We start from the raw sequence: 15,269 nt of genomic DNA, 5'->3' as shown, positions 1-15,269 counted from the left end.
GCAGTGTGCAGCACATACCACTGCACTGTAAGTGTATTGAGGATCTTTGTTGAAAATCAATGTCACACCACATGTCCTGACATGCTATCGCCCGGTGGTTTCCATGGAAAACATACTGTATGGACATGATCCTATAGGTTTCTGTAACATGATTTACAATACAAAACTTTTTTTTTTTGTTACCTTTATTTAACTAGGCAAGTCCGTTAAGAACAAATTCTTATTTTTAATGACGGCCTAGTGGGTTAACTGCCTTGTTAAGGAGCAGAAAGACAGATTTTTACCTTGGCAGCTCGGGGATTCGATCTTGCAACCTTTCGGTTACTAGTCCAACGCTCTAACCACTAAGCTACCCTGCCGCCCCAGATATAGTACTTCTTGAAAATCAAATCAAATTGTTTTTGTCACATGGGCCAAATACAACAGGTGTTGCCTTACTGTGAAATGCTTACTTACAAGCCCTTAACAAACACTGCAGTGAGGCAATATTTGCTAAATAAACTAAAGTAAAAAAAGTAACAAAAATAACAAGGCTATATACGGGGGTACCGGTACCGAGTCAATGTGCGGGGGTACAGGTTAGTCGAGGTAATTAAGGTCATATGTACATGTAGATAGGGGCAGTGACTATGCATAGATAATAAACAGCGAGTAGCAGCAATGTAAAAAAAAGGGGGTCAAGGCAAATAGTCCGGGTAGCCATTTGATTGCCTGTTCAGCAGGGGTATAAGCTGTTAAGGAGCCTTTTGGACCTAGACTTAACGCTCTGGTACCGCTTGCCGTGCGGTAGCAGAGAGAACAGTCTATGACTAGGGTGGCTGGAGTCTTTGACAATTTTTAGGGCCTTCCTCTGACACTGCCTGGTATAGAGGTCCTGGATGGCAGGAAGCTTGGCCCCAGTGATGTACTGGACCGTACGCACTACCCTCTGTAGCGCCTTGCGGTCGGAAGCCAAGCAGTTGCCATACCAGGCGGTGATGCAACCAGTCAGGATGCTCTTGATGGTGCAGCTGTAGAACCTTTTGAGGATCTGAGGACCCATGACAAATATTTTTAATGAGGGGGAATAGGTGTTGTTGTGCCCTCTCCACAACTGTCTTGGTGTGTTTGGACCATGATAGTTTGTTGGTGATGTGGACACCAAGGAACTTCAAACTCTCAACCGGCTCCACTGCAGCCCCGTCAATGTTAATGGGGGCCTGTTCGGCCCCCCTTTTCCTATAGTCCACGATCAGCTAATTTGTCTTGATCACGTTGAGGGAGAGGTTGTTGTCCTTGTACCACACTGCCAGGTCTCTGACCTCCTCCCTATAGGCTGTCTCATCGTTGTCAGTGATCATGCCTACCACTGTTGTGTCGTCAGCAAACTTAATGATGGTGTTGGAGTCGTGCTTGGCCACACAGTCATGGGTGAACAGGGAGTACAGGAGGGGACTAAGCACGCACCCCTGAGAGGCCTCCGTGTTGAGGATCAGCGTGGCAGATGTGTTGTTGCCTACCCTTATCACCGGGGTGGCCTGTCAGGAAGTCCAGGATCCAGTTGCAGGAGGTGTTAAGTCCCAGGGTCCTTAGCTTATTGATGAGCTTTGAGGGCACTATGGTGTTGAACGCTGAGCTGTAGTCAATGAACAGCATTCTCACATAGGTGTTCCTTTTGTCCAGGTGGGAAAGGGCAGTGTGGAGTGCGATAGAGATTGCATAATCTGTGGATCTGTTGTGGCGGTATACAAATTGGAGTGGGTCTAGGGTTTCTGGGATGATGGTACTGATGTGAGCCATGACCAGCCTTTCAAAGCACTTCATGGCTACAGACGTGAGTGCTACGGGTTGGTAGTCATTTAGGCAGGTTACCTTGGTGTTCTTGGGCAAAGGGACTATGGTGGTCTGCCTGAAACATGTAGGTATTACAGACTCAGTCGGAGACAGGTTGAAAATGTCAGTGAAGACACTTGCCAGTTGGTTTGTATTTATTTGATTATAGGCTAGAATAAACAAGAGTTAAATACCCTCTCTAGGATATGGATATCTAGGAGATCAATGTGGTTTTAGGGTTGAAAATATCTGGCCAGCTGCGCCCCATGACCAAATGTAACAAGCCTATAACTAAATAAATACATACAGCAAGCAGACGAGGCCAAACCTACAACTGTATTCACACTGAAATACCATAGTTCAAACCTGAATTACTGGAGAGAAATTACTATAGAACACCAGAAGAACTAAATACAAATATTATTAAAGTAACAGTTCTAAACAAATTTTATACAGTGAATCAAATCCAATTTATTTTGAACGAGTCTTTTAATTAATGCATTTAAAGTACTCCAAAAAAAAATTACACAATACATTATTGGAATTTCTTTAGTAAAAATGTTCAAAGTGAACAACAATGTTTGATACTGTATAAAACACAGTGAACATTAAAATCAGACAGTAGTTTTTTTTACTTTTTAATCATCGTGTGTTCTTTCGGGCCTACATCTTCATTTCACCTACTACATTTTTTCAACTCAATTTTGGACATTTCAGTGCACGTTTCACGCTTAGAACTTTCTTTATCATGAAGACCACGAAATTAAAAAATTTAAAAAATAAAACCGAAAACCATGCCACAGGATAACAGACTTAAACGAAATGAGAATGAAGGAAACATTTAAGTCCATCACACTGAATTTAGTTTTTTTTTTTTTTTTAATTTTCATGATGGTGGAGAATTAAAGTAAATTATATTTAAAACTAATCCCATTTCAACTAGCATAGATACGAGAATAACCCAGGAAAGGGAGGTTGGTAAAACTTTATTTAAAGGGTACCTACATAAGACATTATAACACATTCATAATCAGTGAGTAAGCATTTAATACATTATGTCTACTATGAAATACTTATGTACTGCTTATGAATGTTTTATGTATGGTTTATGAATGTTATAAAATATGTAGGTTCCCTTCAAAATCAAGTGTTACTGAGAAGGTTTTGAGAAGGGGATGTTTTGTTTCTGAACAGTTTTTCCTCGATTTCAGAATTTTTGATTTTTTTTTTAATCTTCAACTTAAAACTCTAAATTCTCCAAGTACTGTACAAGTTTACAGGGAAATATGTCTGACTTAGTGTACTGTAAGTGTGCTAGCTGGTCAGATACAATTTTTTAAACGGCTTCCTTCTCTTCAGAAAAACTCCATGTTGAATTTAGCGACCAGTCGTTGAATTTAGCATCCAGTCGTTGAATTTAGCATCCAGTCGATGAATTTAGCAACCAGTCGTTGAATTTAGCGACCAGTCGTTGAATTTAGCGACCAGTCGTTGAATTTAGCGACCAGTCGTTGAATTTAGCGACCAGTCGATGAATTTAGCGACCAGTCGATGAATTTAGCGACCAGTCGTTGAATTTAGCGTCCAGTCGTTGAATTTAGCGACCAGTCGATGAATTTAGCGACCAGTCGATGAATTTAGCGACCAGTCGATGGATTTAGCGACCAGTCGTTGAATTTAGCGACCAGTCGTTGAATTTAGCGACCAGTCGTTGAATTTAGCGACCAGTCGTTGAATTTAACGACCAGTCGTTGAATTTAACGACCAGTCGTTGAATTTAGCGTCCAGTCGTTGAATTTAGCGACCAGTCTCCCAGTTATTCAGCAATGTGAAATACAGGATTCAATGGAAGACAGACAAGCGCCTAAGTCCTCAACAGAGTCCATTACCCTTTTCAGAGTACCGAGCTGAATCGAGCCAAACCAGGTTATACTGCCCTGGCCTGGTTACACATTAAACCATAGTTGCTGGAACCATGCTGGAAATGACCCAGAACAGTATGGTTGGGGTCAGCATGATAGTGTTGAAAAGAACAGATTTGACCCAGAACAGTATGGTTGGGGTCAGCACGATAGTGTTGAAAAGAACAGATTTGACCCAGAACAGTATGGTTGGGGTCAGCACGATAGTGTTGAAAAGAACAGATTTGACCCAGAACAGTATGGTTGGGGTCAGCACGATAGTGTTGAAAAGAACAGATTTGGGGTTAGCTTTGAAGTTGTTTACGTGATCTAGGTTATGTTCCAAATGTTGTTCCACATCAACCCAACCTACAGTCGTTGTAGTGTTAAAAGGGAAGGAGTAAACGCCTAGTACTACTGCCTCGTAGTCTCTATCTCCTCCAAAAAACATGACACTTCTATCCAGGACCCCCACATCTGTTTGTCTGGACAACTCCTATGCAAAATAAATCATAGTCAAATCACTGTTTGGCATGACAATTACCATAGGAGTTGACCAGACAGCAGTAGTAGGTCTGGGACCAGGCTATGAGACTTCCATTCATCCATTCAAACTAGTGCATGGCTTTTAGAGACCTTCCTACTGGCTTTTCCTACATAAAAAGGTAATGATAAAAAAAAGATATGACTCGTTCATAAAATGATATGACTCGTTCGCCCACAAGTACAAAGACATGTATGGCACACCAATGTTAACGTAAAAGCCCACAGTCTTCACCTCTGTGAAGGACACAGTGGAGCAACACAACAGGTCGTCTTCATTAGGGCACACAGCAGAAAACGATGTTCAACACATTTTGTAATGGAAAAAAACGAAAATGAACGTTTCTTTTTAGACAAATCCAGGTAGGCCCTTCCTGTTGCAGTCCGTTTTCTTCCATTTGATACATAATGAACCCAATCCAGGCATCCACACACATTGTTACAGGATGGAAGACCATTTAATCCAGATTCTAGCTCTATACATAGTGTTAGTTTGAAAGTGCCATTGTCCTGGAATAACTCCTCACCCTGCTGTCTGTACTACAGACCTAACTAGTCAACCCCAGATATCATCGGCAAGTTATCGGTTGTGATCAATTACGTAACAGACAATTTAGTACAGACCTTTGTCAAATCAACCGTAGTCATGTTTAAAAAAAAAATTAAAAATCATGACTCCATGCCCACACTGAAAATTAACAGTTTGATATCAATTGTACTCATTTTTTTGTTAATCCATTCTGGAATTGTTTTTGTATTTATTTTCCACACTCACGTAAACCTAGCAATTTGATACTATCAATGCACTCTGTACTAAAGTAAGTGTATGTCCGAAATGGCACCCTAAACCCTATATAGTACACTACTTTTGACCAGGGTGCATAAGGGCTAAATAGTGAATAGGGTGCCATTTTGAATGCGTGCCATAAAATGTCTCTTAAAAAAAAACGCATCACTGACCTAATATAACAGGCAGAATCATCAGTTTTCCGTTAGTGGTTATTTGTTCTATTCTTCTGCATCAAAACATCAAGAAAAAGAAGAAGTGTGTAAAAACTAAAAGTGAGGTTCCCTTTCCTTCCTTTTCCCCGGTCCTTCCATCTCTAAGCGTTACATCGTGACGTGGTCAGAACAAGTCGTTGCATCGTGATGTCATCGTGACGTGGCCAGAACAAGTCGTTACATCGTGATGTCATCGTGACGTGGTCAGAACAAGTCGTTACATCGTGATGTCATCGTGACGTGGTCAGAACAAGTCGTTACATCGTGATGTCATCGTGACGTGGCCAGAACAAGTCGTTGCATCGTGACGTGGTCAGAACAAGTCGTTACATCGTGACGTGGCCAGAACAAGTCGTTACATCGTGATGTCATCGTGACGTGGCCAGAACAAGTCGTTACATCGTGATGTCATCGTGACGTGATCAGAACAAGTCATTACATCATGATGTCATCGTGACGTGGCCAGAACAAGTCGTTACATCATGACGTGATCAGAACAAGTCGTTACATCGTGATGTCATCATGATGTGATCAGAACAAGTCTTGCATCATGATGTCATCGTGACGTGATCAGAACAAGTCATTACATCGTGATGTCATCATGACGTGGCCAGAACAAGTCGTTACATCGTGACGTGGTCAGAACAAGTCGTTACATCATGATGTCATCGTGATGTGGTCAGAACAAGTCATTACATCGTGATGTCATCATGACGTGGCCAGAACAAGTTGTTACCAGATGAAGAGATGAGGGAGATCTTGAATGTCACAAAAAGGTCAAAGGTGAGAAGTAGTGGGAAATGGTGGTGACCTTTTTGTTCAATCCTTGGAACCTAGCATCTAGCAACCGGAACCCTAAACACAATAGAGAATTCCATCCATATGATTCCATCACTGCAGTAAAAGAAGAACTTGATTGGTAAAATGCTGTCTATTTCCAACTACAGTGTCCAGTCCACAGAACTCGCCCATTTACTATTCCAGATATCTTCATTTGTGTTACTGTCCTGAGAGTACAGTACTAACCAAAAACAGTAAAGAATCATACGTACATTTACAGTAGAAGAAATAGTTTAGTTTTTTCACTTATGTTACACTGAAATCTGTACAATCACATGCAGAAGACAGTCAGTCTACATGGAGAAACCAAGAGAAGAGCTTCGTCTCTTTTCCCAGTTTTTTGTTTGAAACGTTGTGTTGTAGTCACAAGTACAGCAAATCTCCTCCGAGTGTTTTTCACTTCACTTCCTGGCTAAGATGGCTGACAAAACATTTCAACCAACCAGGAGCCACGGATCACGCGGGTGTTCTCACTCAAGAGGAGGTACTTTACAAAATCGAAGAAAAAAAACCACGACCGAAGGTAGTAAAGCTACACGTGATGAAACCATTCCATTCCTCCACTCGTTGGCACTCTATTGAAAGAAAGAAAGATTTGGTGGGAAATAGATGCAGACTGAAGACCTACTGCATTGGAAATGGCCAATGGTCACTTCCACTCCACAAAAAATACAAAATGGTGGATGGTCACATCCACTCCACAAAAAAAAAATTTAAATGGTGGATGGTCAAACAAAATGACTGATGGTGGATTCCACTGCACATAGAGAGCCACAGAAAACAAGACTGAAGAGGTCAGCCGTGCTGCAGGCTCCAGTCAGTGGTGGTCGTTGGGAGGGGGGTCCGTTTATTCTCACTTTCTCAACTCTGTTTTGTTTGTAGATGGAGGGTATGAGGATGGTAAACAACCAGTTTAGGCTGTTCTTTGGAAGGACTGAAGCAAGTGTTTTATCCTACTGTTAGGTGTAAACCGGTGGGATTCGAACCCAGGTCCTCCCACGTGGCAACCCAACACCTTAACCAATAGACCAAGAGGAAATCCTAAAAAAACGTGTAAAAACTAAAGTGTGGTTCCCTTTCCCTTGATTCCATCGATCCTAATCAAGAAAAAAAACTAAGAAAATCCTGTTGATCTAAATGGTTAGGACGTCGGATTCCCACCCTGGAGACCCGGATTCAAATCCCAACAAATCGGTTCAAATCCAAGTCCCACCAGTTACATAGATAGGCACGTGGAGGAGCCAAGGCAAGGAGCAGTCGATGGAGGGAGCAGTGGACCGAGCGGTCCCACCCCGAGCGGTCCCACCCCGAGCGGTCCCAACCCCGAAGCCCCAGTGTCTCAACAGCTCAGCGTCTCATCTGACCCATCTGGTAGTTTTCTCTGGGCTGGCCCTGGCTGCGGTGGTGCCTCTGAGGCTGGGGCTGTGGCTGGGCCTGGCGTGAGGGCTGCTGTCGCTGGCCTCCGGAGACCGGGTGGTGCTGGCCGTGATCTCCACCTCCGTGGTGGGACTGGGACTGGTGCACCTGGGCGTCTCGGGCGTCCCGGGCGTGCTGCTGGGCTCTCCTCCTCTTTAGTGTGCCTGGTGTAGAGGGAGGGAGACGGATTAGTTTACAACCTATCAACAGCTCTTCTTTGTCTCGTCTGCTCCACTTCCCAAATCGTTTGAAGGTTTGTAACGCACCCCAACAAAACGACCACAGAGAGGAAAACAAGACTAAGTAGGCAATAAGTCCATTGAGAAGACGGCTCGTATCTCCAGTGGTTTATATGGGAGAGCTGGGTGTGACGACAGACACTCACCTGGTAGTGGTTTGGGTGGGGGCAGTTTGGGATTGCTGGAAGGGGTGTGGACACTACAGATCTTAATGAAGCCAGCCATCAACATGATCAGAGCGATGCCCATCAACAACACTGCCCACCAGTGAGCCTGGAATTAGACAATGGAAAACACAGATTACATTTAAGGGCATATAGTGACATCTACTGCAGTAGATCCCAACTTTTTTTTTAAACCCGTGTCACACCTTGATGGGATAAACATTTCTGCGGCACAAAAACTTTTCCAAATAATTTATTTTGTTTTAAATGACCTCCATCTCATCTTGATCCATATTTCAAAGCACCTATTTTCTGTGACAAACACTGCCACACAGATGGAACCAGGTGACATTTCATGTATTATCTGAGCCGGTGCTCCCTGTGTACATTCCACAGGTCACATTTATAGTGTACATAAAATAAAATAAATAAAAAACAAGATTAGAATAAGTTTCGCAGTACACGTGAGTTCCCAAAGGCATGCCAGTGAGCCACTTTACATCGGTTGAAAACCAAAATGGTCAGTTGACCAAATACCCTTTTCACACCAACCTGACCAATAAATACTGTGCTTGCGCTGATATCTCCTTTACTATACGGTGTATACAGAACCAGGCCAGCGCAGTAGTGTGAAAATGGTATGATATTAAAATACAATGTGAGTGAAGTCAGCAACGACACATAACACTATCATTTTAGATGTTCTCATAGAGCTCAGGGTTGAAGAGTCGGTCAGCAAACCTACGTACCACTATCCACTCTGCGATGTTCTCATAGAGCTCAGGGTTAAAGAGTCGGTCAGCAAACCTACGTACCACTATCCACTCTGCGATGTTCTCATAGAGCTCAGGGTTGAAGAGTCGGTCAGTAAACCTACGTACCACTATCCACTCTGCGATGTTCTCATAGAGCTCAGGGTTGAAGAGTCGGTCAGTAAACCTACGTACCACTATCCACTCTGTCATTTTCTCATAGAGCTCAGGGTTAAAGAGTCGGTCAGTAAACCTACGTACCACTATCCACTCTGTAATGTTCTCATAGAGTTCAGGGTTGAAGAGTCGGTCAGTAAACCTACATACCACTATCCACTCTGCGATGTTCTCATAGAGCTCAGGGTTGAAGAGTCGGTCAGTAAACCTACGTACCACTATCCACTCTGTAATGTTCTCATAGAGCTCAGGGTTAAAGAGTCGGTCAGCAAACCTACGTACCACTATCCACTCTGCGATGTTCTCATAGAGCTCAGGGTTAAAGAGTCGGTCAGCAAACCTACGTACCACTATCCACTCTGCAATGTTCTCACAGAGCTCAGGGTTGAAGAGTCGGTCAGTAAAGCTACGTACCACTATCCACTCTGCGATGTTCTCATAGAGCTCAGGGTTGAAGATGGCCTTCTTCAGTCTGGCCAGAGGGCCGTCCGCGTCCACCAGCCGACACCTCATGAACACATCACAGTAGCCCTTGAAGTCGTTGCAGGGAGACCCCGCGGGCAGCGTGGTGATTTTCTTATTGAAGAATCGGGCCAGTTTCTCTGAGCCTGTACTGCTGCAGGTGTTGGGGTTCACTGCAACGGGAGACAATCACAGGACTCAATAATAATGGAATATTTTATAACGCTATTTATTACACAAAGAATCTCGAAGAGCTTTAAACATTGTCTTACAATGTAGCTATCATACAAGCTGGCGAGTAAGGTTGAACAATTCAAGAAAATGTTCCTGTTTTTTCCAGAAATCCTTAATTGGAGGATTCCCAAAATCATGAGGGAATCCTCCAACCGGGAATCGTCCAACTGGGATTTCTGAAACACCCAGGAACGTTTGGAAAGTATCTAGAATTGAACTAAACCTGTAAAGGACATGATACAATTCCAATATAACTCCTAAAACGCCGTGAACGTCAGGAGGGGACTGTGAGGACGTGGTAACAGGAGGGGGACGTGGTAACAGGAGGGGGATGTGGTAACAGGAGGGGGACGTGGTAACAGGAGGGGGACGTGGTAACAGGAGGGGGACGTGGTAACAGGAGGGGGACCGTGAGGACAGGAGGGGGACGTGGTAACAGGAGGGGGACCGTGAGGACGTGGTAACAGGAGGGGGACAGTGAGGACGTGGTAACAGGAGGGGGACCGTGAGGACGTGGTAACAGGAGGGGGACGTGGTAACAGGAGGGGGACCGTGAGGACGTGGTAACAGGAGGGGGACAGTGAGGACGTGGTAACAGGAGGGGGACCGTGAGGACGTGGTAACAGGAGGGGGACGTGGTAACAGGAGGGGGACCGTGAGGACGTGGTAACAGGGGGGGACCGTGAGGACGTGGTAACAGGAGGAGGACGTGGTAACAGGAGGGGACAGTGAGGACGTGGTAACAGGAGGGGGACGTGGTAACAGGAGGGGGACGTGGTAACAGGAGGGGGACGTGGTAACAGGAGGGGGACGTGGTAACAGGAGGGGACCGTGAGGACATGGTAGCAGGACTCACTTTTCTCACTACAGCAAACGTGGCACAGCTCGTCAGTCTCGTCCTTGCCCTCCACGCTGGCACAGGTACAGACCTCCAGACCATACTTCTCACAGATGGAGCCAGAACAGCCCTGGAGGAGGAGCCAATAGAAGGGATGAGATATCATGTGACATTTTAGTCATTTATCCAGAGCGACTTACAGTTTAATGCATTTAACGTAGCTTGGTGGGACAACCACATATCACATTTATAGTAAGTACATTTTTTTCTCAAAGTAGCTAATGTCGTGGAAATATTGAATCAAATATTTCTCAGATACCGGAGCTTGTGAACAGACTTTATTACAGAGAGGAACAAAGCCGAGCAATTCCATGGAACAACTGACTCTGTATTCTTAATATTTGGCTTTTATACAGTCTTATCTTTAAATAACATCGTCACTCCACAGTATGAATGTTGTTGTCTTGCTTAGTTTCCATTCTCTTATTGGCTCAGACATTGGGGCATAGATTCTATTGATGGCGTGACATGCACAATCCTACTGCAGGTCTAATGGTGCCTATAAGTAATTAGCTAATGTTCCTGTCCAAAGATCTTCACAAGTTCAGGCCGATGTGGTCTATGTGTGATTAACCCATGTGCGTGTCCAGTAGCCTTCACAAGATCAGATATGGCCCAGACCAGTCACGTCTTGTTGATCTACCATGCTTAATCCACACGGATTCGGTTTACGTTCAGATTTTTTTTTTTACATGTTTAATATTTAAACTTGTATAGATCCTTCTTTCTACTTCAAATAGAACAATATAGGTACTGAAAATCACCCGATGACTGGAAATTCTCTAACACTAAATCAGCCAAGTCAGAGCTAGTAGGAAAATACATCCCTTTTATTTCCCTGTGAGTAAAAATCATATGTGGTGACTGATTGGACAAGACACAGATCAACATCTGAAGTCGGAAGTTTACATACACCTTAGCCAAATACATTTAAACTCAGTTTTTCACAATTCCTGACATTTAATCCAAGTAAAAATTCCCTGTCTTAGGTAAGTTAGGATCACCACTTTATTTTAGAGAATGTGAAATGTGCAGGATAATAGTACAGTCATGGCCAAAAGTTTTGAGAGTGACACAAATATTAATTTTCACAAAGTTTGCTGCTTCAGTGTCTTTAGATATTTTTGTCAGATGTTACTATGGAATACTGAAGTATAATTACAAGCATTTCATAAGTGTCAAAGGCTTTTATTGACAATTACATGAAGTTGATGCAAAGAGTCAATATTTGCGGTGTTGACTCTTCTTTTTCAAGACCTCTGCAATTCCACCCTGGCATGCTGTCAATTAACTTCTGGGCCATATCCTGACTGATGGCAGCCCATTCTTGCATAATCAGTGCTTGGAGTTTGTCAGAATTTGTGGGTTTTTGATTGTCCACCCGCCTCTTGAGGATTAACCACAAGTTCTCAATGGGATTAAGGTCTGGGGAGTTTCCTGGCCATGGACCCAAAATATCGATGTTTTGTTCCCCGAGCCACTTAGTTATCACTTTTGCCTTATGGCAAGGTGCTCCATCATGCTGGAAAAGGCATTGTTCGTCACCAAACTGTTCCCAGATGATTGGGAGAAGTTGCTCTCGGAGGATGTGTTGGTACCATTCTTTATTCATGGCTGTGTTCTTAGGCAAAATTGTGTGAGCCCACTCCCTTCGCTGAGAAGCAACCCCACACATGAATGATCTCAGGATGCTTTACTGTTGGCATGACACAGGACTGATGGTAGCGCTCACCTTGTCTTCTCCAGACAAGCTTTTTTCCGGATGCCCCAAACAATCGGAAAGGGGATTCATCAGAGAAAATGACTTTAACCCAGTCCTCAGCAGTCCAATCCCTGTACCTTTTGCAGAATATCAGTCTGTCCCTGATGTTTTTCCTGGAGAGAAGTGGCTTCTTTGCTGCCCTTCTTGACACCAGGCCATCCTCCAAAAGTATTCGCCTCACTGTGCGTGCAGATGCACTCACACCTGCCTGCTGCCATTCCTGAGCAAGCTCTGTACTGGTGGTGCCCCAATCCCGCAGCTGAATCAACTTTAGGAGACGGTCCTGGCGCTTGCTGGACTTTCTTGGGCGCCCTGAAGCCTCTTCACAACAATTGAACCGCTCTCCTTGAAGTTCTTGATGATCCGATAAATGGTTGATTTAGGTGCAATCTTACTGGCAGCAATATCCTTGCCTGTGAAGCCCTTTTTGTGTAAAGCAATGATGACTGCACATGTTTCCTTGCAGGTAACCATGGTTGACAGAGGAAGAACAATGATTCCAAGCACCACCCTCCTTTTGAAGCTTCCAGTCTATTATTCAAACTCAATCAGCATGACAGAGTGATGGCCACTCCAATACCTTGACTCCAATACCTTGACTTCAGCCATTTTGCCACAACGTTGGAAGTATGCTTGGGATAATTGTCGATTTGGAAGACCCATTTGTGACCAAGCTTTAAGTTCCTGACTGATGTCTTGAGATGTTGCTTCAATATATCCACATAATTTTCTTCCCTCATGATGCCATTTTGTGAAGTGCACCAGTCCCTCCTGCAGCAAAGCACCCCCACAACATGATGCTGCCACCCCCGTGCTTCACGGTTGGGATGGTGCTCTTCGGCTTGCAAGCCTCCCCCTTTTTCCTCCAAACATAATGATGGTCATTATGGCCAAACAGTTCTACTTTTGTTTCATTAGACCAGAGGACATTTCTCAAAAAACTACGATCTTTGTCCCCATGTGCAGTTGCAAACCATAGTCTGGCATTTTTTATGGCGGTTTTGGAGCAGTGGCTTCTTCCTTGCTGGGAGGCCTTTCAGGTTATGTCGATATAGGACTCGTTTTACTGTGGATATAGATACTTTTGTACCTGTTTCCTCCAGCATCTTCACAAGGTCCTTTGCTGTTGTTCTGGGATTGATTTGCACTTTTCGCACCAAAGTACATTCAACTCTAGGACACAGAGTCGCTTCTCCTTCCTGAGCGGTATGACGGCTGCGTGGTCCCATGGTGTTTATACTTGCGTACCATTGTTTGTACAGATGAACGTGGTACCTTCAGGTGTTTGGAAATTGCTCCTAAGGATGAACCAGACTTGTGGAGGCCTGCGATTCTTTTTCTGAGGTCTTGGCTGATTTCTTTTGATTTTCTCATGATGTCAAGCAAAGAGGCACTGAGTTTGAAGGTAGGCCTTGAAATACATCCACAGGTACACCTCCAATTGACTCAAATGATGTCAATTAGCCTATCAGAAGATTCTTAAGACATGACATAATTTTCTAGAATTTTCCAAGCTGTTTAAAGGCACAGTCAACTTAGTGTACCTAAACTTCTGACCCACTAGAATTGTGATACAGTGAATTATAAGTGAAATTGTCTGTCTGTAAACAATTGTTGGAAAAATTACCTGTGTCATGCACAAAGTAGATGTCCTAACCGACTTACCAAAACTATAGTTTGTTAACAAGAAATTTGTGGAGTGGTTGAAAAACTAGTTTTAATGACTCCAAACTAAGTGTATGTAAACTTCCGACTTCAACTGTATGTAACTAAACACTACAGGTAGCCAGGTATTTAACTACAGGTAGCCAGGTATTTAACTACAGGTAGCCAGGTATTTAACTACAGGTAGCCAGGTATTTAACCTCAGGTAGCCAGGTATTTAACCTCAGGTAGCCAGGTATTTAACTACAGGTAGCCAGGTATTTAACTACAGGTAGCCAGGTATTTAACTACAGGTAGCCAGGTATTTAACCACAGGTAGACAGGTATTTAACTACAGGTAGCCAGGTATTTAACTACAGGTAGCCAGGTATTTAACTACAGGTAGCCAGGTATTTAACTACAGGTAGCCAGGTATTTAACTACAGGTAGCCAGGTATTTAACTACAGGTAGCCAGGTATTTAACCACAGGTAGCCAGGTATTTAACTACAGGTAGCCAGGTATTTAACTACAGGTAGCCAGGTTTTTAACCTCAGGTAGCCAGGTATTTAACTACAGGTAGCCAGGTATTTAACTACAGGTAGCCAGGTATTTAACTACAGGTAGCCAGGTATTTAACTACAGGTAGCCAGGTATTTAACTACAGGTAGCCAGGTATTTAACTACAGGTAGCCAGGTATTTAACTACAGGTAGCCAGGTATTTAACTACAGGTAGCCAGGTATTTAACCTCAGGTAGCCAGGTTTTTAACCTCAGGTAGCCAGGTATTTAACTACAGGTAGACAGGTATTTAACTACAGGTAGCCAGGTATTTAACTACAGGTAGCCAGGTATTTATCTACAGGTAGCCAGGTATTTAACTACAGGTAGCCAGGTATTTAACTACAGGTAGCCAGGTATTTAATTACAGGTAGCCAGGTATTTAACTACAGGTAGCCAGGTTTTTAACCTCAGGTAGCCAGGTATTTAACTACAGGTAGCCAGGTATTTAACTACAGGTAGCCAGGTATTTAACTACAGGTAGACAGGTATTTAACTACAGGTAGCCAGGTATTTAACTACAGGTAGCCAGGTATTTAACTACAGGTAGCCAGGTTTTTAACCTCAGGTAGCCAGGTATTTAACTACAGGTAGACAGGTATTTAACTACAGGTAGCCAGGTATTTAACTACAGGTAGACAGGTATTTAACTACAGGTAGACAGGTATTTAACCTCAGGTAGCCAGGTATTTAACTACAGGTAGCCAGGTATTTAACTACAGGTAGACAGGTATTTAACTACAGGTAGACAGGTATTTAACCTCAGGTAGCCAGGTATTTAACCTCAGGTAGCCAGGTATCCACTCACCCCGTTGAGGCAGACTTGAGTCTCTCCGTGGCAGGCGGTGAAGTTGGCCTTGGGT

The 15,269-nt window shown here is 43.6% G+C and overlaps 1 protein-coding gene across 2 annotated transcripts in view; it reads right to left on the bottom strand.

Annotated features, from left to right (window-relative positions):
- Positions 1–2,429: 2,429 nt before the first annotated feature.
- Positions 2,430–15,269, bottom strand: part of LOC115192885 (disintegrin and metalloproteinase domain-containing protein 10) — a 36,828-nt gene continuing 23,988 nt past the window's right edge. For both annotated transcript variants that reach the window (XM_029751815.1, XM_029751816.1), the window contains exons 12-16: positions 15,215–15,269; positions 10,399–10,510; positions 9,261–9,481; positions 7,900–8,026; positions 2,430–7,678 (exon numbers count right to left, since the gene is read on the bottom strand). The exon at positions 15,215–15,269 is cut by the window's right edge and continues 129 nt beyond it. In XM_029751815.1, the coding sequence (XP_029607675.1) occupies positions 7,446–7,678; positions 7,900–8,026; positions 9,261–9,481; positions 10,399–10,510; positions 15,215–15,269 (748 nt within the window). In that variant the 3' untranslated portion in view covers positions 2,430–7,445. The remainder of the gene's footprint in view (positions 7,679–7,899; positions 8,027–9,260; positions 9,482–10,398; positions 10,511–15,214) is intronic.

The sequence above is a fragment of the Salmo trutta genome, chromosome 4, assembly GCF_901001165.1.
Source record: "Salmo trutta chromosome 4, fSalTru1.1, whole genome shotgun sequence".
Taxonomy (NCBI): Eukaryota; Metazoa; Chordata; class Actinopteri; order Salmoniformes; family Salmonidae; genus Salmo; species Salmo trutta.
Note: the sequence above shows the minus strand (reverse complement) of the source record. Positions and strands in the feature narration are given on the sequence as shown.